The sequence below is a fragment of the Barbus barbus genome (assembly GCF_936440315.1).
Source record: "Barbus barbus genome assembly, chromosome: 5".
Classification (NCBI taxonomy): Eukaryota; Metazoa; Chordata; class Actinopteri; order Cypriniformes; family Cyprinidae; genus Barbus; species Barbus barbus.
Genome location: NC_136733.1, coordinates 32,477,056 through 32,497,983, shown reverse-complemented (window position 1 = coordinate 32,497,983; position 20,928 = coordinate 32,477,056). Strand labels below are relative to the sequence as shown.

The 20,928-nt window shown below is 36.9% G+C and overlaps 4 protein-coding genes across 5 annotated transcripts; 2 read left to right on the top strand and 2 right to left on the bottom strand.

Moving 5' to 3' along the window:
• Positions 1-710: 710 nt before the first annotated feature.
• Positions 711-5,281, bottom strand: LOC306870079 (MARVEL domain-containing protein 2-like). The gene is made up of 8 exons (XM_079417125.1): positions 5,219-5,281; positions 4,794-4,861; positions 3,217-4,415; positions 3,066-3,095; positions 2,447-2,619; positions 2,116-2,287; positions 1,792-1,842; positions 711-1,441 (listed from the first exon to the last, which is right to left on the bottom strand). The coding sequence occupies exons 3-8, from the start codon at positions 4,393-4,395 to the stop codon at positions 1,322-1,324; spliced, it is 1,725 nt and encodes a 574-aa protein (XP_079273251.1). The 5' UTR covers positions 4,396-4,415; positions 4,794-4,861; positions 5,219-5,281; the 3' UTR covers positions 711-1,321.
• A 2,746-nt stretch (positions 5,282-8,027) lies between these two features.
• On the bottom strand, positions 8,028-9,790 carry LOC306870114 (adenylate kinase isoenzyme 6-like). The gene is made up of 5 exons (XM_079417188.1): positions 9,547-9,790; positions 9,310-9,402; positions 9,171-9,229; positions 8,801-8,946; positions 8,028-8,491 (listed from the first exon to the last, which is right to left on the bottom strand). The coding sequence occupies exons 1-5, from the start codon at positions 9,581-9,583 to the stop codon at positions 8,302-8,304; spliced, it is 525 nt and encodes a 174-aa protein (XP_079273314.1). The 5' UTR covers positions 9,584-9,790; the 3' UTR covers positions 8,028-8,301.
• LOC306869415 (cell cycle checkpoint protein RAD17-like) lies at positions 9,759-16,456 on the top strand. Of its 2 annotated transcripts, none has more exons than XM_079416183.1 (17): positions 9,759-9,912; positions 10,295-10,380; positions 10,525-10,773; positions 11,116-11,193; positions 11,294-11,456; positions 11,634-11,770; positions 11,985-12,037; positions 12,135-12,257; positions 12,348-12,417; positions 12,524-12,635; positions 12,748-12,936; positions 13,060-13,145; positions 13,239-13,385; positions 13,542-13,688; positions 13,799-13,919; positions 14,154-14,211; positions 15,446-16,456. In XM_079416183.1, the coding sequence occupies exons 2-17, from the start codon at positions 10,339-10,341 to the stop codon at positions 15,690-15,692; spliced, it is 2,022 nt and encodes a 673-aa protein (XP_079272309.1). In that variant the 5' UTR covers positions 9,759-9,912; positions 10,295-10,338; the 3' UTR covers positions 15,693-16,456. The 2 variants fall into 2 exon arrangements, with proteins under 2 accessions (XP_079272309.1, XP_079272310.1); XM_079416184.1 differs by having other exon boundaries at positions 9,775-9,912; positions 10,300-10,380; positions 15,446-16,076.
• Positions 16,457-16,737: 281 nt separating this feature from the next.
• Positions 16,738-20,517, top strand: LOC306869743 (coiled-coil domain-containing protein 125-like). The gene is made up of 12 exons (XM_079416639.1): positions 16,738-16,776; positions 17,045-17,339; positions 17,749-17,807; positions 17,979-18,065; positions 18,152-18,229; positions 18,330-18,415; positions 18,522-18,604; positions 18,691-18,803; positions 18,881-18,988; positions 19,140-19,293; positions 19,987-20,099; positions 20,209-20,517. Exons 2-12 carry the CDS (start codon positions 17,054-17,056, stop codon positions 20,506-20,508), a joined length of 1,467 nt encoding a protein of 488 aa, XP_079272765.1. The 5' UTR covers positions 16,738-16,776; positions 17,045-17,053; the 3' UTR covers positions 20,509-20,517.
• Positions 20,518-20,928: the final 411 nt, after the last annotated feature.

Below are 20,928 nucleotides of genomic sequence, written 5' to 3'. Positions count from 1 at the left end.
TTTCTGTTATTTCCGTCTCTAATGCCAATTTTTTTTAAGGATATATTTAATAAAACACCAAAGCGTACCACATTCATTGAAAATATTCAGTAATTAAATATGCTTTGCAAAATTTTATGGGAGTCGTCTCTCCATCCCTACGCTACACCAAAGGCAAAAATTTATCTTAGACGCCTATAATTAGAAAACATACTCATAAATTGTAAGAAATGTATAATACCAATGGAATTTCTGATTGCTCAAATCACACTTGTAATCTGGGAGGTATCTTTAAAATCCCTTCCAGTCATCCTTTAATTAGAAATAAAAAGCAAGTTGTTCATAAGTGCTTTGCTAATTGTCAGAGTCTCCTTAGTTCAACATTGCTCAGACCTGTAATTATGGTTTCAATTACCATAAATTGCCATGCAAACAATAACAATGATTAATGCAGGATTGTGCTAGATTATTACACACCAAATTCAATATTCATGAGGCATAAGGTATATGAGCAGCTTTTCTCCCTGGAGTGCACTGCAGCTTGTAACCTGATCCCTTCAGAACTGTCAAGCCAGTGTACATTACTGTACATTGCTGTTATAGTTGTACATTACAACTATAACAGCAGACCTGTAATGCTCTGAGCCATGTATTATATAGCGTGTTGAGTATAAACAGACACATGAGAGGTGGTATGTATCTCCGAATATGAACTCCAAGATCATTATTTTGTGCAAAAAAAAACTGCTTGCCAGTACAATGTAGAGGCAGGCCTGTTTATTTTATCCACTTACAATATCAATGAAAAAATAATGAAGTCGAAGGTAGATGGACATGTAATATAAAAAAATATGTACATATAACTCACATGACTGTACAGTATAAAATACACAAAAAGTGAAAATTAAACTAAGAAAACTATAAATATACCAAGCAATCAAGGATCATTGTAGAGATACTGCTATTTAAACAAATACTTTACTACAGGAAGCTCAAAGACTCCAGTGATTTCCTACAAATTACCTACTTCTAAAATAAAAAGTATATATAGAAATATATATCACATATAATATACAGTATATGATTAAAACATTGCTGATGTTGCTCCACATGATATATTAGTAATAAAGAAGGTAACATTTTCAGTGATGGGTTTGAAGTGGTAGGTGTCCTTCATTGTACTTTTCTGCTCTATTGAATTCAATATGAAATTATTTCAATACCAGCCAAGAACAAATCAAAAACTCAATTCATTCCTGAAGGTATAACCATGGGCAATTTTCTTTCAGCCAGTTGCTTCTTTTCTGGGAACCTCTGTAAATAAAGCATAAAGGAGTTCTGTTTAGCTGTAACCATCATTCCAGTCCATGACTTTGTCATACTCCTGAATTTTCTGCTTTATGTGTGCAAGTTTGCTCTTCAGATATTCACATCTCTCCCTTTTCTCCTGGTATGTCGGGTCCTACAACCAGAAACAGGTAATGTTATCTTTGGCGTGCACTCACACACAGCCAGGAAGTATGTACACATGTCAATAGTTCCATTTATGTCCCCCTAACATTTCCAGTTTTTCAGTTTCTACTGTTTGTGGCATTCAAACGCAGACAGATACCATGGCATTCTTTTGCAATGACTAAAGAATGTAGAAAGGCAACAGGCAGATGAATGTTTTAAAATGGGTCAAAGAAACTTGTAGAACATATATGTCATGGCTTACCTTTTCTGGGAAAAGTAAAATACCTAACATGTATTCTGTATATTACTTTAAAACTCATAGAAGTAGATTAGATAACAGTATTAAACAGTACTTACAGCCTTTTTTCTGTTATACTCTTGAATAATGCTATTGATTCTCTCTTGCTCCTGTGGGAGGAAAACCAAGATTAATATCTAAAATATTTCTGTTTTAATAAAAAGATTTTAGAGAAATGTATTTTGATAAATGAATAAAGGAATTGTACTGTGGTTGGTCACCAGCTCTTCGCTGTTTTTAAATCATCTTTGAGTCTTAACTAATTAATTTTAATGGTGATGTGACAAACAAATTTTCAATTACAAATATTCCATGTAGTTTCTCAAATAATATAAGCTCATAAAAACAAGTATAATAATTATGAAAGAATTTAAAACAATTACCATTTGGCTGGAAGGCTGTTGTGGTAGATTCCTCATCAGATTATCCATCTCCTCAAACTTCTGCGTTAAGACCTGAACCTCAGCATGCAACTCTTTATATTCTGCATATTGATCATTAAACACAGCCTTGTATCGCTCCCTCTCCTCATCAGATTGAATTGTGGGATATTTCCTGTGAGGAGAAAGATTCAGATACAAAATGGATAAGAGATTAAAACGTATCAGGTAACAATAACCAGTCCTAAATGTGTGCTAGTTTCTGAACTTCATTAAAATGTTTATATATTCCATGAAATAGCTTGAATGAACATAAGCATTCTTTAAAACTCACGCCACATAGTCTGCAATGACCACAGGTTTGGGGATGTGGCCAGCAGGAATATGCCCCCTTAAGATCTCTGGTTCCATCATAACTGGGTTGACAGGTGTGCCATCATAAGATTCTGGAATGGCCATTACTGGAGCGGTTTGGATGGGCACAGAGACACTTGAGCCAGCACCAATCTATAATCACAAATAGTGCATTAGAGATCCAACATAGAGGGGATCAAGCTTTTTCAGTGGTTGGACCGCGGTTATGGAATAGCCTCCCTTTAGAGATCAGACTCGCACCTACTCTGTCCACTTTTAAATCTCTCCTAAAAACATATGTTTTCTCTGGCTTATAGATAATTTAAGGTTTAACAGTTTTTGCTTAGTTTTTATGGGTTCATATTTTTGTCTCTCGTGTTTTTAATATCTATTTACTTATTTTTTAGGGCGAGACCCTGTTTAATTGTTTAGTCGTGCTGATTTTTAGATTATTTTTATTATTTTTGAATCTCTGTGCAGCACTTTGGTCAACCGTGTGGCTGTTTTATATGTGCTATATAAATAAATTGAAACTTGTTTACAACAATGATTTTAAAATCTGAAAATGTTCTTCTTACTATTAAAATTCAACCGCTTACCATATTGAGCGGAAGTCCTCCTGATTTCATCTAAATATAAATAAGAACAGAAAAACAAGCAAATTAGATTTACTGCTATTACTGAATCATTTGAGCATTATATTTCACTTTATGTTAATCAATTTCAAAGAACTGAGGATTTGAACTTTACATCTTGACCCATTCTCTCTCGGCGCATCCTTGCAGCTTCATGTCTCCACAGCTTCAGACACACGCCTGCTCCCACGAGATACAACAGCATGTTGAAAAAGAGGAAGATGATGGCAGCATTCTGCCCAGCCTCTGTTCGGCAAAACCCCGCATTAGGCCCAGCGTTGAAATGTGGATAATAGCAGAGACCTCCACGCACTGTGTCTCTCACATACACAATTGCAGCTGACAAGTAGAGCAACGCTAACGCCAAGTTTATCACACCCTCTGTGATTGGCCACCAGCTGGAGTCTAGTAGAATGGTACGATAATACATGGTCATGCCTAACACTAATAGAATGACAGTCACTATCCAGGCCACTCCAGCCACCACAATAACATAAGGAGTCAAGGGTCCCGAGTAGGAAATTCCAGTTCCTCCATACATCCCACCCATTGATGTTCCCCCATACATACCCCCATGCATCGAATGCATGGAGTAACCAAACATATTAAACCACTCATTATCTTTGTGCACGTACGCACAGACACATGCAAAAACAGCAGCCCCCAAAAGCAACTCTGCGCATCCCAAAATGCGCAAAAGTCCAGCCCAGGACTTCATATACGCATAGCGCTGATTGTATTCCTCCACTTTCTCACTGTAAGTCATAGCAGTCTGCAAAGAGCGTCCAGAAACCGATTCCAGCGGCTCCCCTAATAACATTGCCTGCTCCTTTCTTGAATTGTAGCTGCCTCCAGACCCTCCATAAGGGTCTAGGTAAGAGCTGGGGGCTGTTGGTGAGGGTGCGCGTGAGTGTGGAGGAGAGCACAGGACGCCTTCGGTGGTGGTGTTCACATCAGGTGGTGGTGGTGGAAAGGTCCATTTCTTGCTGCCTCGGTTGCCACTGACTCTGAAGAGGTTCTTCACAGAGTCAGGAATGAAGCGTCGGACAGGTTTGATGTCCATGGCATCATCTACCTGGTCTTCAACATCACTCGGGTAGAAATCTGGGCCAACAGGAGGGTTTTCGGGGGGTGGTGGTGGTGGTAAACTGTCATAGCTGGATGCTGCCACTTCACCGCCAAGTGGGTAAGGAGCCTGCTGACCCCACGGCAGTGAACCGATGGGCACCTGATCATAATGAGGCATATCACGGACCCGATCAAAGCGGGACGCTGACCCGTTTCCAAAAGACATGGGGATGGTTCTTCTAGCAGCTTGAGTGAACGGAGGATCAGAAAGGATATCTACATTATTATAGTGTCTTGTGTCACATACAGACATCATGTCAATTGCACATCTTTTACCAACATAAAAGTAAGGATTCATTGATATTTAAAGTCTATCTGATATTAATAAGCCAATAATTACTGTTATGCCATGGCCTATTATTATAACCAACATGGTGAATATTATTTGTACTACATTTAACAATTGTTTTAAATATTTTGGTCAATGTAGGAATTACAACGTTATGATCTACATTATGAAAAATGCACAATTAAAATTCTGATATGTGTAAGCACTATTATATCTCTACATAAAAAAATTGCATACTGTATACTACAAAACTCTGAAGTGAGTAAATGTCTTACCTGGGTACGGTAGTTACATTGCCTCACAGGGTGAATTTAAAACTGTGTTTTTCCCCTTACAAAGCAACCTGGAACAAAAATAAACAAACGAGTTACACACCGGTCAAAAACCTTAAAAAGCGAGTTTAAAAATCTAGCAAAAATGTGATTTTATAGAAACGACGGCACAAAGTCAGCTTTGCATGATTTGATCTTAACGCGGTTTGAAACCAGCCTGTCAACAAAGAACATATAAGAAATAAAACGGAACTACGCATACAAGCTCTGAAGTCCTCCAAAATGAATAAACGCAAAATAATTTTGCACTGTAAGAGCGTATTCATTATCTACACTCAAGATGTGGGAGTGTTGACTACAAAATGTTACCTCAAAATATAAGTATTTTATTAAAAGCCATCGCTTTCTTACGTGGTACCGATACTTACACCTGTCTTCCGCCTCTGGTGCTGCAGGTGAATGGGAATCGATCACGTGACTTGTCCTGCCCCAGTGTGTGATGTCACAATACAAACCAGTTCGACAGGAAAACAATGAAACACTTCATTATGAAAAATCCGCTAATCTATCAAGACAAATTGTTCAGTTGAGTTTATTTGACACAAAAAGTAGTAATTCACTGTTACAACCTTCTTGTCAAGGATAACACAATAAAGTTACAGTAACTTATTTCCATTGTGGTCCTTGCTTTAAAAAGAGAGAAGAAAATCCTAGTAAAAAAATCCGCTCACTCAAACAGATCAATTCCTTATACATTTTAAGACATCCTATTTAAAAGCAGTCTCTTCACCCTTATTCTGAAACCCTCACAATTAGTTAATACCTTAATATCTAATGGCAGCATATTCCATTCCTTTGCACCTGAATATTTAAACGACCTTTGACCATACAGTGTCCTGTATCTACATAAATTAATATCCATAATGCTCTGTCTAGTAAAATGACCATGTCTTACATTAACCCGAGAAAAATAAGAATTAAAATATACTGGAGCCCTATAATGATTTTATGTGCTGTTTTTCATTTCTGTAATACTAATCTTCTTTTAATCGGTAACCAACCAAGCTGTTGAAAGTGTATATTATCCACATGACTAAAACAATGTAATCCTAAAACTAATCTTGTCAATTTATTCTGTGATTTTTGTAACTTTATCATCCAAGTTCTGGATAAGTCGGTCATCCATGAAAAACATGCATAATCAAAATGGCACTGAACTAAGACTGTAGCAAGTACCATTAAACTATCTCTGCCCCCCCCCCCCCCCCCAAACAGCAAATGTAGCTATAAACTTAATTCTAGAATTCACTTTTCCAAATACTTTCCTAGCCATACTAGCCCCACTTAAATTATTGTCCAGAACACATCCTAGATAATTGACCGATGTTTTATTAGTTATATATATATATATATATATATATATATACCAATCCTTCACCTTAACCAACTCTTCACCTAATTTTTCTTGAATTGTATTAGTCTCCTTCCCAGAAGCCAATAACGCAGCATCATCGGCATATAAGAACATATTACTCTCACAAGCAGCCTGGATATCATTGATATATAATAAAAACAAAAGAGGACCTAATACACTACCCTGTGGGACTCCATTGTAAACTGTTTTACTCTCAGACAGCATCCCTCCAACTTCTACCCTTTGCTCTCTCCCTGATAAATACGAAGCCAACCATGATTTACCTGTATCCGAAAAACCCATAGCTCCTACTTTGTCCAATAATATTGAATGATTCACCGTATAAAAAGCTTTTTGTAGATCTAGCAGGACCATGCCACACAAATTTCCTCTATCTAGCTCTTTTCTAATACAATCTGTGAAATACAATAAACAAGTGTCTGTTGAATAAGACCTTCTAAAACTAGACTGGAAATCATAAATTAATCTATTCTTGCTGACATAGTCATAAATCTGTTTATGCACAACTTTTTCTATTATTTTTGAAACAACACACCAAATAGGAACTGGTCTATAATTACCAGAATCCAGTCTATTTCCCTTCTTATATAGTGGAATTACTTTAGCCATCTTCATATCTGCTGGTACTATTCCTTTCTCAAAAGAAAGATTCACAATATGAGCAAAAGTAAGTGCAATAATAGTAGCTGCGTCCCGTAAAAACTTTGCTGCGATACCATCCAAGTCAGTTGCCTTAGACACCTGTAACTGCTCTAACATGACCGCAATCTCTTCTACCGAAACCTTACGAAATGAAAAAGAGTTTGGCAATACACCCTTTCTTTCATAAAACCTTCTGACAAATTCAATCCCATAGCTTCCCTTACTCAGGGGAAGCTGTTCCACTAAATTGGTAGCTACAAATGTAAAAATGTCATTAAATTTATTTGCAACTATTGTTTTATCATACCTCACCATTCACATCTAACCCTATATTAATTGAGGTAGGTTCAGATTTTCCCATTGGCACAATTGTGTGGGTTTTTAGAGGATTGCACTGTTTGTCCTGTGTATGTAGAAATGGTCAGTAATGACAACATAAACTGTAATTTACTACTCGTAAGAATTCAGAAAAGCTTCTAATAATTGTTCATCTAGATTGCTAAACATGAAGTGGATCAGGCAAAACACAGCAGCCTAACATGATTTGAGAATTGTACATTTCTTAATGTTAATCACTCACTGAATATTGTTAATGTGGCCACCTTATTCCAATTACAAGGGATCAGTCTATTTGAATGACATTTTTTGCAGTCTTTTCAAATTTGCAAAAAAGAAAAGAAAAAGCCACTTATTGCACAGCACCAACCTGAGGCAACAAAAAATCTTAGTTTCTTTCATCCTTCTGAGTTTTATTTTTATCCTTGCACTTGATGATATGCCAGAGGGACTGGATGATTCAGGAATTTTAGAAGTAGATATGATGGTTTGATTGTTGATAGACCATTAACAGAGAATAAGAGAGAAAATAAAATTCTAAAGCAAAAATATAAACGGCGATTTTAAATGACTGATGAAAAGTGAATAAAGTGACTTTTTCTCTACTAGAAATAAGACAGTGTAGCTACAGTACGTTTAAGAGTTGCCAAATTAATCTAATTACGTATGTACTTGTGATCCATCTTTTGAGGAGAAAAGTAATTTACCATTATTTTTGTGAATTAGATTTGATCCTAAATTCCACTTACTAATAGATGTAAAATGTTTCTGGTGTTTGGTGGCAGCTAAACAATAATAATTAACAACAATTAATTTTTTTCTTTGATAATTTAATAAAAAAAAACAACAACAAAAACTAGTTAACAGAAAGAGGCTCTTTTAAATACTGTATAAATATATTTATTTCTTCCATTCATTTTGGAAGCAAGTTTCAAATCGAATAATTTTTAACAGCCCCACACATTTTAAGTCCTTAGATCAATGATAGTGAAAAGAACAACACTCTGTCTGGGGAAACAATAACTATGAAATATGATGTCTCTCTACTTTGACATGAACTCAAAAAGTGTTTGAGCCTTTCACATATAATGTCCCATGTCAATTGTTGTCTTTCATCCATTGTTCAATCCACTGAACAATTTGTTCCAGATTCCTCTCCAGGTCCTCAGGAGTGTTACTGGGGAGCTGGTGGACTATCTCCTCTTTGTAGGCTTCCATGGCTTCCTCATAGATAGTCTGGAAAATCTCACACTGCACATTGTCCTGAAGCTTCTTTCCTGTGTATCCTCTGAATATGAAAAATATATAATTAAATCACTGCAACAGGAAGCATACAGCCACACAATATGTAAATGACTGCCGAACTGTACATTAGGCCTTTAATCACCAAGACTCTCTGAATATACTATATGAGTGATTCTCCAATAAGGGAAACTTTTCTATGCACCTAGGATGATTTAAAATGATTTTTTTGTCCTCAAATGTTTACTTTGTTGCTTATTCCAGATCTATTTTAAAGATTTAAAATAATCATAAAGGTCCAAATATCGCATATGTACTGATTTGAACATTACTGTTAACTGTTATAAACACAAACCTGCTTTCAAGACGATTGTAGAGATTGGTGTTGTCTGTGCGGAGGACGAAAACAATGTCAAACCAGCGTTCAGGAAAGAAATCACAGCCATGGTAATCAATAATGATGCCTCCATCTCCCATTTTGTCCTCCAGCTCATCCACAACCTAAAACAATGATATTGTTGTTAACATTTTGTTTTATTATGTGCAGCCTGTTGGATTTGCTTTTGACTGGTGATCAGTGCTGTTTCAATAACCTTCTGAATACCCTATCCCTATCTAATAAAACACTATAAAATGTATATTGTTCAAGATTACACTGTACAAATTCTGTGACTACATCATCCAATTAAAGGGGGAACAATTAGATCCATTACAATAGTGCATACCCTGTCCTCATCCAATATAGGGCACTGGTATTCTTCATCAAATCCTTCGAACAACTGACCTAAAGAGAAAAAAATATATATATATTTTTTAAAACTAAACCACAACAACAAACCTTTATTTCAAAGAACAATAACTTACCCTCCTGTGCCAAATCCCCAACATTCACATAGGTTAGTCCTGTCCTCTGAGCCAGCTCTTTGCCTAGAGTGGTCTTTCCTACACCAGGGGTTCCTGCCCGTTCATGAGGAAGCATATCAATGTTTAGCAATCATGAAAAATATATATTATTATTATTACTACAACAACTATTTTTGATCATTGCTATACCTACTTAATACATTCAAACTACAACTACCTAATAAAATGTAGACTCACCTGTAAGAAGAACGTTTGGTCTCTTCATGATTCTCATTGCAAGGTATCACACGTGGAAATAATGCAATTAATAACACAGCTCGTTTTCCACAAATCTCAGATGTAAACTCAGTATCAATAAGCATACAAAAACATATATGTAAATAATCCGTCGGTCATATCTTCTTATGTGCTTGTCACAACATTGATCAACATAAAACGTGTTAAAAATTGTGGCGCGTGTTTGATGACGCCATCGGTGTACGCCAGCGGAGGGGCGGTTCGCCACAGCTTTAAAGGGATAGTTAGCACAGTATTACTTGTTACTTGCAACCACAAATAGTCAGCATTGTTGTTCTACAAACATCATCTGTTGAAATGACCAGGGTAAGTTAATACTGTATTGCCTAAACAGTGTACTAGCCACGGTTTTGCTTATTTGGCCTGATAACTTGACAATGACTGCTAGCTTTCGTTGTGTCGAGCTAACGGTCAGGAGCGAACTTGCAGAACTTTGATTAATAAACGTGTCCAAAATGCTGGATAACGCTTTTATTAAATGTGGAGGTTACTGGTATAAGAGTTCCTCTAAAACATGTTTCATAAAGTTTGTTCTGGTAGCACGCAGCAGAATATTACTTTCTGTTTTCTCCACTTGTAATTATACTAACATTTACTGCTGTCCTCCTCTCGTGAGCTCGCAGAGGTGAATCCTATCTTTTATTCCATAATTTTATAAATTATGTAAATGATTTGTTTTTCATCTCAGCACAGTTTTGCATGGAGTAACTGAATGGGACGTCAGAATTGATAATGTCAAAGCTGTCTCTGGGAGGAAAGCAGTCCTCTGGAAAAGTATGTAACATCTTTGAAAGTACTTTTAATCATTCTTTCTTTTTTCGCATTCCAAAAGATCATCTGCACACTGTGAGTGGATGTGGATGCTCTGAATTTACTGATACTGATGTATTATGTGTTCTGCTTGTATTTTCTGTTAAGATAAACAGCTGGGTGGAACCATCATTTGGTGAACTTTTGGGAGGAGTGAACCGGTCCCTGAAAAAGGGGCCACTCTCAGGGGAAAGCAAAACTACCCGCTGCCCATCTACTGGGAACCAAGCAGAGACAAAATCCAGGAAGAGGAAAGGAGATACTAATGTGTCCTGCAACCAGATCAGTGTGTCAAGTGAAGCATATAAACCAGACCAGGATGAGCCTTGGGTGGATATGCATGCTCCCCAATCACAGGTACCGAAATTGTGTGAGGCTCAGGGGTGCTTGGTACAATTCTTGGAAAATTCACCTTCCTGCAGTTTAGTTCCGAAGCCTCTACACTTTTAGGTGTGTGATTAAAGTAACTTATGACTATTTCAAAAGTGTTTTGATGCGTTTGATCTAAAAACTGCAGTAAATTAGATTTCACTGAGTAGGGCTGAGTACTCTAGTCTAGGTCATACAAACTATTTTACTCTAGAGTGTGATAGATTTTGCCCCTAAGAACACATTTGTCTGTTACTTAACATTTTCATATCGTTTTTATCTCAGTCTACAAGCATTGTTGCTTAAATGCTTTTTCCCCCTCTCTACCAGGCTGAATTGGCAGTCCACAAAAAGAAAATAGAAGAAGTTGAAAGCTGGTTGAGAGTTAATTTGGACAAATCAAAAAAGGTCTGACAAGTATGACATGTATGTTGGGTGATGTATGTTTATTGAATCATTTAGGATTTGTTTCATACTCTGTGTTGTGTTTGTGGTTATGGCTCCACAGGGTGGCGCCATTCTGTTGCTCACTGGCCCCTCAGGATGTGGGAAGACAGCAACTGTTCGAGTCCTTGCCAAGGATTTGGGTTTTCAGATCCAAGAGTGGTCAAATCCCTCCACCACCACTCAGTACAAAACAGAGGATTTGTTCACACAAAGCTTTGATCCAGGTCAGCAGTTGTCTTCTTACTAGTCGTGACTGATTTTCATGTTGTGACACCATGCGTAATAATTATTTAGCACCCTTATTTTTATCAAATATCAGAATCATATATGGATGAAGTAACTCTCTGTATATTATGAAAGATTTTTGGTAGCTTAATTCTCTGACTTTTTTATTCTAACAGATTCAAGGTTTAACCGTTTCCATGGCAACTCACAGACAGGGTTATTCCAAGAGTTCCTGCTAAGAGCCAACAAATACAACCGTCTACATATGAACGGAGAGAAAGTGACTGACGACAGGAAAATAATTTTTATAGAGGTGCTACACAGAACTGCTCTTCAAAAATGTCACTGATGTTGAAAAACTTTTTTTTTTTTTTGCGTAAATCTGAAATGCATTATACAAAAAAGAAAGAGTTGGGCAAGTAAAAAGCAACTGATGAAAAAGATGATGAGAAACTGAACATAAATAATATTAAATTAGAATTGAGAAGCTGAGTGACACTTTCCCATTATTTCTTGTTTTATCTCAGGAATTTCCAAACCAGTTCTATAGGCAACCAGGGTGCTTGCACGATATACTCAGGTGAGCACCAGCACTATATTTTGAAGTATTGTTAATATTTAGCTGTCACTGGTATCTTGCATATCATTGTCCTTATTTTTGTTGCTTGTTCGTTTAGGCAGTTTATTAAGACTGGCAGGTGCCCGCTGGTCCTGATTGTGTCTGATAGTCTCAGCGGAGACAAGAACTCCAGACTTCTCTTTAAGGATGTTCTGCATGAACTTGAAATTCACAACATTAGGTACAAATACAACCAATTAAATTTTTCAGAAATTTAGTTAAAAATATTCTAACCCAAGGTCGTCATAGGTAAAGCATCTCTTTTTTTCAGTTTTAACCCTGTGGCCCCCACCATGATGATGAAGGTCCTTAATCGCATTGTAACCATTGAGGCAGGAAAGGTAGGTTGTGTGGTTTGTTTTTCTATGCCTTCTGAGCAGATAGTTTCAACCCTGAGATCCATAATACTTAACTCAGCATATCTATATCTTTAAATGGTCTTTGCAGAGTTCTGGCAGGATCTCAGTTCCTGATAAATGTGCTCTAGATCTTCTTTGCTCAGGAAGTTCAGGAGATATTCGCAGTGCCATCAACAGTTTGCAGTTTTCTTCATTTACCGGTGAGAAATTAGTTATTGGACCTGTTTATATAGTATATAGAAATTATTTATTCTGTTATTCTTTAAAATAAGTATATAGCTCTAATTATGCATTAATTTTTTAAATTCTCAGACAATTGTCTGGAGAAAAGACTCTGGGCTTCCAAGAAGGGCAAATCCACAGCAAAACCTGTCGCGAGGGCAAAGGGCAGGAGCAAGTCTTCAAAATCAACAGACATGCAGGATGAAAGCCCAGCTATTGGAGGGAAAGATGCTTCACTTTTCCTTTTCAGAGCTTTAGGGAAAATCCTGTACTGCAAACGTTAGTCATTTTTAAATCTTTCTTTCCAAAATGTTTTTCTCCGATTACTATGATATGTTGTACTTCATGAACCGTGTGTAAATTCACTCATATTTATGCCAATGAATGGCATGTGATTTTTAGGTGAAAGCTATGAAAGCTCTCAAGCACCCAAGCTGCCTCCACATTTAACAGATCATCAGAGGGACAAACTACTTGTTGATCCTGAAGTAAATATTAATTTATGTTGTAAATTGCACTATATAAAAAGTTTCATCTGCTTTAATGTTCTGACAGTCTTTTGATTGGGATATTTTCCTTAGATTGTCATTGAACGTTCCCATATGTCTGGGGAATTCTTCAACCTCTACCTGCATCAGAACTACCCTGACTTCTTTTCGGATGTGGAGGATATAGCACGAGCCAGCGAGTACCTCTCTGATGCAGACTTCCTGACAGCAGAGTGGAGCGTGAGTGCAAATGCTATTGGACTTCCATAATAGCATACATGGGGATATGCAGGGTGGCTCTGATTGTACTGCAGATGTAACATTCGATTTCTGAGGACTGTCATTATGTAGCATCCCAGCAACAACTTTGTTTAAATGGTGTTCATCTTTTCACAGTCAAGGTCGACTATGTTGGAATATGGCTCATCAGTGGCCACTAGAGGCCTTATGCACTCAAACTCTTCTCGAGCGCAAGCCGGCTGCCAGTCCAATGCTGGATTCAGGCCTCTTCATAAACCGCATTGGCTGCACATAAACAAGATGGTATATTTAATTTTTACTTTATCTATCTGGTGTACTTTTGTATTATTCTGAATTTTGAGTAATTGTTAAATCTATCATATTGATATATTTTAACCCTGTTTTTGTGACAGTATCGAGAGAATTACCTGACTGCACAGTCACTCTTCTTAAATTTCTGCCTTACTCCTGTGAGCCTCCTGACAGAACTGGTGCCTTACCTTGCAAAGCTCACCAACCCAATGAGAAATCAAGGTGAACATGTGACCTTAGCATTTACAAAATATACAAATACACAATTCAATTTATTTAAAAAAATGTAATCAAACTGCATATCATAATCTTTCAAGTTTAATATTTATTATTTTCCTGCCTCCTACGCAAGTATGCAAGACTGTGGTCAAAACTGAATGGTGTATTTCTCCTCATACATAATTCAGCTTTGTCTTTTTATTCAATTTAATATATTTTTCATCTTTCTCATATCAGCTCAAATAGCCTTCATCCAGAATGTTGGCCATCTTTCTCAAAAGAGGGTTCCTGGAAGGTGAGATAAAATAAACTTTGAAGTATTATTGCATTTGAAAGATTTCTCAAATCAGGTTTCCTACGGGATTTGGAAAAGTATAGAAAAGTATAAATATTTTCCAGGTCTGGAAAAGTATGGAAAAAGGAAAGCAGAGTATGGAAAAATATTTGTGTTTCCAGACCTTTGCCGCTATTTAGTTTTTTTATAATAGAAAATTCAGAATTTAATGAAAATAAATTTATTGTTCAAGAAGTGAGGTTTTATGGCAGCTGTTTAGTGATTCTTTAGTGATCGTTAAATATGACTGAATGAATTCAAGGTGCATTTTTCATTATGCAAAATGCAGGTTAGAAGCATTTTGAGTTTCTTCACACTATATTCTTAGCACAGTATTACATAATTAAAGGACCATTGCAAAAATAAAAAGTATGCAGACTTTTATGTACGCTCAAGAAACCATTAAGTTTAGCATAGGACAATACACACTGAGCCACCTGTTGTGCCATCAGCCCATTTCGCAGTGTGGTTTCTTGGTCGCCACAGACTATGCATTAAAGAGACCTAAGGCCTAGAAATATGGCATATTGCCCCAATGAAAGCCAAATCTTAAACACTTTTTTACAGTACCAGTCTTTTTTTATAGACTCTTGAACTTGGCAAATGTTATGCCATCAGCCCATTTCGTGTCAGTTTCTCCACCACCACAGAGGATGTGTTAAATTGTACATTAGGCCTTGATATTAGAGGTACTACCATAAGAAAAGCAACATTTTAAGCAGGTAGATCTCTGTTAATTCATGTGCATCCATGCTATCTTTTTATTCATAGTAAGATGGCAGTGATACACAAAGGAAATAGGTTATATAAAACAAGAAACTGTAATGCGCAAGCATGCAAAACATCCCCATGCACATGTGAATAGTTTCTCGAAGGCACCAAAAATGTTTCTTGTGTGCATGTAAAAGTCTGTATTTTTTTATATATATATATTAGGGACTCTGTATGTTGTCATTTTGTGAAAATAAATGAAACAAAAAAAACCCTGCGACAATAAATAATAATATTTACAGATGACTGTACTATATACCAAATATAAAGCTGAAAATAATGCTCTATGAACCATTTTATGTTAAATATGGTCTGAAAATCTACAGAGAGATTTGGAAATTTGAGTCTGGAAAAGTATGGAATTTTGAAATGGAAAATGTGTAGGAACCCTGTCAAATAGTTTAATACAAGTCTTTATTTTCAGGCTGAGACTTGAAGCACTTAATGACAAAGACCCTGGCATTTTGGATGCTGACAGTGAAAATGAAGATTCTGCTGCTGCTCAGTCCCTTGACCCAGAATCCACAGCAGGAAATGCCGCAACTGAGCCCACATTGCCAAACAGCCAGGATCCTCCTGAGGAACTTTGTGCCAGCCAGCCGCAGCCCACAAGCACTGAAGCCCTTTTGGATGAGGAAGACCTCTTAATTGAGGAATATGACAGTGATTGACTGATCACATGCTATGGACATATTTAATATCACTTGCCATGATGCAGTTGTTATACCTTTAGGTCATAGGTTTTTGCTTTTGTTTATTTGTTTTAAGATGGTAATTGTTAGTAGATATTTATGTCTCAACACAGTATTTTTGCTGTAGAGAATTGTTCATATGTTCTTACTTGTCTTGAAATGTAAGTGTTCTGTACACATGTTTTTTTTCCAGAGGATATTAGTGAAAGTATTTCTAAAAAATAAAACATACTATGACAATTTACAGCCATAATTATTAATGTTTTATGTTGTCACGGTGTAACAATGCTCTGGGACTGAGAAGTAGACAATCTACACTTAAGTAAATTAAGTGACTGCAATAAATCAATGTTTGCAACTTTGATGGATGTTTTGTTATTTATTTATTAAATATCTGAATCCATATTTGTTACTGTTGCTGAGGGGCTGAAGATACAGCTGGGAGTCAGTGGAAAGTATGTGTCATGTATTTGTTATAAATGTGGTTACATTTGTATACAATGTATAGCTAAAAAAAAATATAAAATTGTATATACGATTGTCGGCGCCAATAGCCTTGCGGTCAGTGCGCCGCGCAACTGTGCTCACTGCGACCCGAGTTCGAATCCTGACTCGTGGTCCTTTGCCGATCCCGCTCCCCTCTCTCATCACCCAAAGCTGTCCTATCTACTCTACACTGTCCTGTCCAATTAAGGCATAAAAAGCCCATAAATAAATCATTAAAGATTTTATATATGATGGTTAAAGAAACAATCTTTTCATTTTTTACAGTTGTTTATCTGTCCTTGTTCTATTTTATTTATTGGTTTAGACAGTCCTTCATGTGGAAACTCAAAATAGGAAAGGAAAATACTAGTAGCTTCTATAAATTATCTTAATGAAGGTTATTTTTGCTGCTATCTTATTGGGGGTACCTGGAACTGAAACACTTGAAAACTCATATTTCACGATCTATAGTGTGTACTTTTGTAAGAAAGCACCTGTTGGGTCAGACACGCCCCTTTACTAGTTTCACTTCGTCACGAAGTCAGCGGAAAGTCTTGAAGTGAAGGTTTTCTTAAAGGTTTGTAATGGTTATATTTTTATTGTCTAACCTTGTTATTCTAACTTCTACTTTCGAGGAACGAAAAAAGTATCGTTTTGAGTTGACCACCAGTAAGCCACACAGAAAGTATCAAGCTCGTTTTAACATTTCCATGTCTTCTGTTTTGACTGTCAAACATGATATTTACATAGACTTCAGTTTTAATGTCTTTAATTAGGCGTAGTACTGAACATAACTGATAGCCTATACTTTTTCGTCTCTCAAACTTTTTTTTTTTTTTTTTAAGTTTATTGTGATGCAAGGTGAGGGTTTATGCCCTCAGTGCCCCACAGAAGATGACATGAGAGAGGGGGATCTAGGTGATGGCATGGGGGCCAGGTCCAGAGGACATCATGACCATCTCCAGCAAATGAAGAGTAAGGGAAAGTTTCTGGGCTTCCTGTCTCAGTCACGACCAATCAAAGGGGGCAGCGAAAGAAGCAATGGACCCTTCTCTTGGACATCATGCAGAGCCATGTATGCTGTTTTTAGGGAGGAATTGGAAGCTGAACGAGCTGCACAGTGGGAGAAAAGACAGTCTGGTTAGTCTTCTGGACTGGTATCTAAAGTCATTTAAACACTTCAGACCGCCTAGATTCTCTCTTGGACACTGAGCAGAATAAGCTATACTGTATAGAGTTTAATTTTCATGTTTAAAAGTTTTTGATAACTTCCTGGTAATGTCCAACCAGGGGTTTTTAATGTGCATGCTCTGTTGATTTGCAATATTTGGTGAAGTCAACACCTGCTGTTTCTTACCGGGGAGGGAACTTTGTGTACTCCCTTGAGCAATTCTGTACTTAAACAAATATTCAACAATAGTCATTTGAGAACCACACTACTACCAGGATATGATGTGTTGGCAAACCTAGGAAATCATGTGCTGGCATGCAAAAAACAAAAGTGTCTTATTTTTTATTGTTTTTTACATCTAACTGCGTTCTGTTGTAGAAAGCTCTTCTGAGGACACAAGTGAAGAGCTGCAGAGAAGACTACAGGAGGTCACAGAGGTAAACTTACTGAGATTTTCCAACAAAATATTTTCCATGTCTTACACAATAGAGGACAAGCTGAAGAAAAGTAGCACCCCTGTGAGTTTTGAATGGAGTGAAGAAAAGATAAACCTCTTCACATATGAGCATGCCTCAGGTGTATGTAAATCTTAATCTCATCTGTATCAGGAAGTGGAGCTGTTACGCACAGAACTGGAGGTCACTCATCGCCACCTGGAGGGAAAACATGAGGCTCTTAGGATCTTGCAAGGACAGGTATTTCAAAATATTTGATTATTAATTTAATTATTAGGTCATTTATGAAGTGGTTTAAAACCCTGTGCTACATTTTTTCCCTTAAGGCAATCTTGGACAAAGCAACTTGTCATACTAAAATATTGCTTCAGAGGAGTGAAGAGAGGAACAAGGCCCTAGAAAAGGTGTCCTGCTCAAACAATAACTAAACCGTTTTCATAAATTTTTAAGTCAAGCATTTTCCTAACAATATGATCTAATTTCTTTGAATTCTTTTCCACACAGGAGGTTAATGCACTGCAATGGGAGATCACTTTCAACCAGGTGCAGTTCAAGAATGTGGAAAACTCATGGAGTTTAAAGTATGAGAGGTAAAAAGATGCCTTTAAAGTTGGCATCTTCTCTCTGTCGACATTCTAAATTCATGTCACTTTAAAAATGCCCACATCCCACTGGTTCATGTCTGTACCACTTCAGGGTGTTGGCAGAAAACGAAGCCCTAAAGAAAACACTAGAGGAGAAAACAAGAGAGCATCAGAATGCTCAGACAGAGAATGCTTGTAAGTCACATCATATTTCTTACATTTATTTCAGGACCCAATTGCTGGTTTGTTTCCAGTGAATAATTATGAGTTTTGTGTCTTAGCTCTGAGCCAAAAATGTCTGGAGCTCCTGTCCATGCTCACTGCTAAGGAAAGAAGGGACTACCAGAGGACCCAGCCTCCATGCAGCCTGAGAACAGACGGTTCGGCACTAGAGGTAATGTTGATCTATTATAGTCTGTGTTAAACAGCTTTGTTCTGGACTAAACAGATCTCTGTCCTCTTATCTCTCAGCTGGCAGTGTATGGGGCATGTAAGTGTAACTCTAATGGGGGCGAGTCGTGCTCTTGTGCTAGAAGTGCTGCTGCAAGTCGCAAACAGGTTCTCCAGCTCAAGCAAGAGGTGCTCGTCTTGTATTTGTCAATACTTCTGTTCCATTATCTTGCAAATTAACCCTCCTATTCAGCCAATACATGTATTAAATCCATTACAGTGCTGGCTTTGCTCATTGGTCTTTGAGGGTCTTGTAACACAATGCATTTGTCTGCATTAGCTGGAGGAGCAGCAGAAGAGGAAGGAGGAGGCTTACGTCATGATGGATGCTTTCCGCATCGCCTTTGAGCAGCAGTTAAGGAGAGTCGGTGAGAACGTGCTCCGGCAGGCTGAGACCGACAGACACCAGCCGCATTACCAAAGACACGAGAGAAGTAAAGTGCTGCTCACCTGTATAGCTAAAACTGAGAAAAATCATGCAGTGTAACATATGTCACTTTCATTAAAACTGTTCACAGAAATCTCCAAAGCTAGAGTAATATTTAGTTTAAAAAGAATGAAAAATCAGCAATAAAATTTGACAAAAATGGTATTGAAATTGTGCTGTTTTGGCTAATATCTAGATTTTGTAATATTATTTTTATACAATTGTTTATATAGATGACATTATCAGATTTCATTTTTATTTTCTGTTTTAGTTATAGTTCAAGTATTAGTTTTTATTTATTTTAGTTTACTGCTCCAGACTGTTTATGTTTATTCATCTAATATTTATGTAATATCCTAAGCTTTATTTACACTAAATCAAACTGTTTGAATAGGTTTAGTTTGTGATGATAGATCTGGCTCATGCAGTCAATCAATCAATCAATCTATCAATAAAATCAATAAAAAAAAGAAAAAAAAGAAAAAATGTGAATGCATATTCTGGACCAAAAACAGAAAGCAGTGCACTAACCAATAATACCACTGGCTCATTTCTATAACTGGTCCGTCTTTTCCTTGTACTATCTCTGCTAGACACCATTACTGCAGTTTCATGTGGCACAATGCTGAAATTTTACAATGCTATTTTTTATAAAATACAGTTTTATCTCTACTAGTTTTTTTTTATTATTATTTTAAAGGGAAGCAAGGGTCTCTCAGTGTAGGTGAAAGGCTCAAAAAATGTCTGCCCACAACAAGCGAAGGAAAGTTATCAGCTGATTCAAATGAAACACTGCATATGCTGCTTGATCTGGTCAGTATACATTTAATTATAGCCTATGTTCATAATTTCGTATATACTTTTCTATATACTTTCACTCTTTATTTGAGTTTACTACTTTTTGGCTGTCTTCCCTCTCCAGTTAAATGACAAAGAGGAGGCTTTGGCACATCAGAGGAAGGTGAGCTACATGTTGGCGCGAAACACTGAAGATCTGGAAAAACGCCTCCAGATGCAGCTAGAGGAACTGAGCCTCTCACACAAAGACAGTAAAACAAAAACAGAGGCTTCTGAGGAGAGCGAATGGAGCAGAAGAAGAGACTGTAGATGCTCTGCAGACAGCTGTGGATCTCAGCATCTCACTGTTTCTGATGATGAGCAGTCCTCCAAACCAAATCAACCCTCCACTGAAATGAAAGAAACTGCCAATAAAGATGTTTAAAAGAACGAGAAAAGAATGAAGTTTCATGTCGTATTATTTCATAAGACAAATACCTGCAATGTTTTCATATATTTTGTGCCAATACCTAGGATGAACCAGAACATCAGGTAACCCTGAATAACCTAGAATAACAGAACTTAAAATACCCCCCAAAAAATCTAAACAGTTGATAGGATCTAATATGCATAAAGTACAGCTAAATGGATTATAAAATTAAATCCTCCCTCATCTATGCATCAAAATCTAAGCTGAATGACATTGCTAATAAAAAACCATGTGTCACCAATCTCCGTTTCATTTTTATCTCTAAAGCTTCACAACAGTTATATAATGTTAAATAGTTATTGAAAATATATTTGGACAAACATTATATACCTTTTCCAACAGCTAATACTTAGTTTTACGATTTTTTAAAAACAG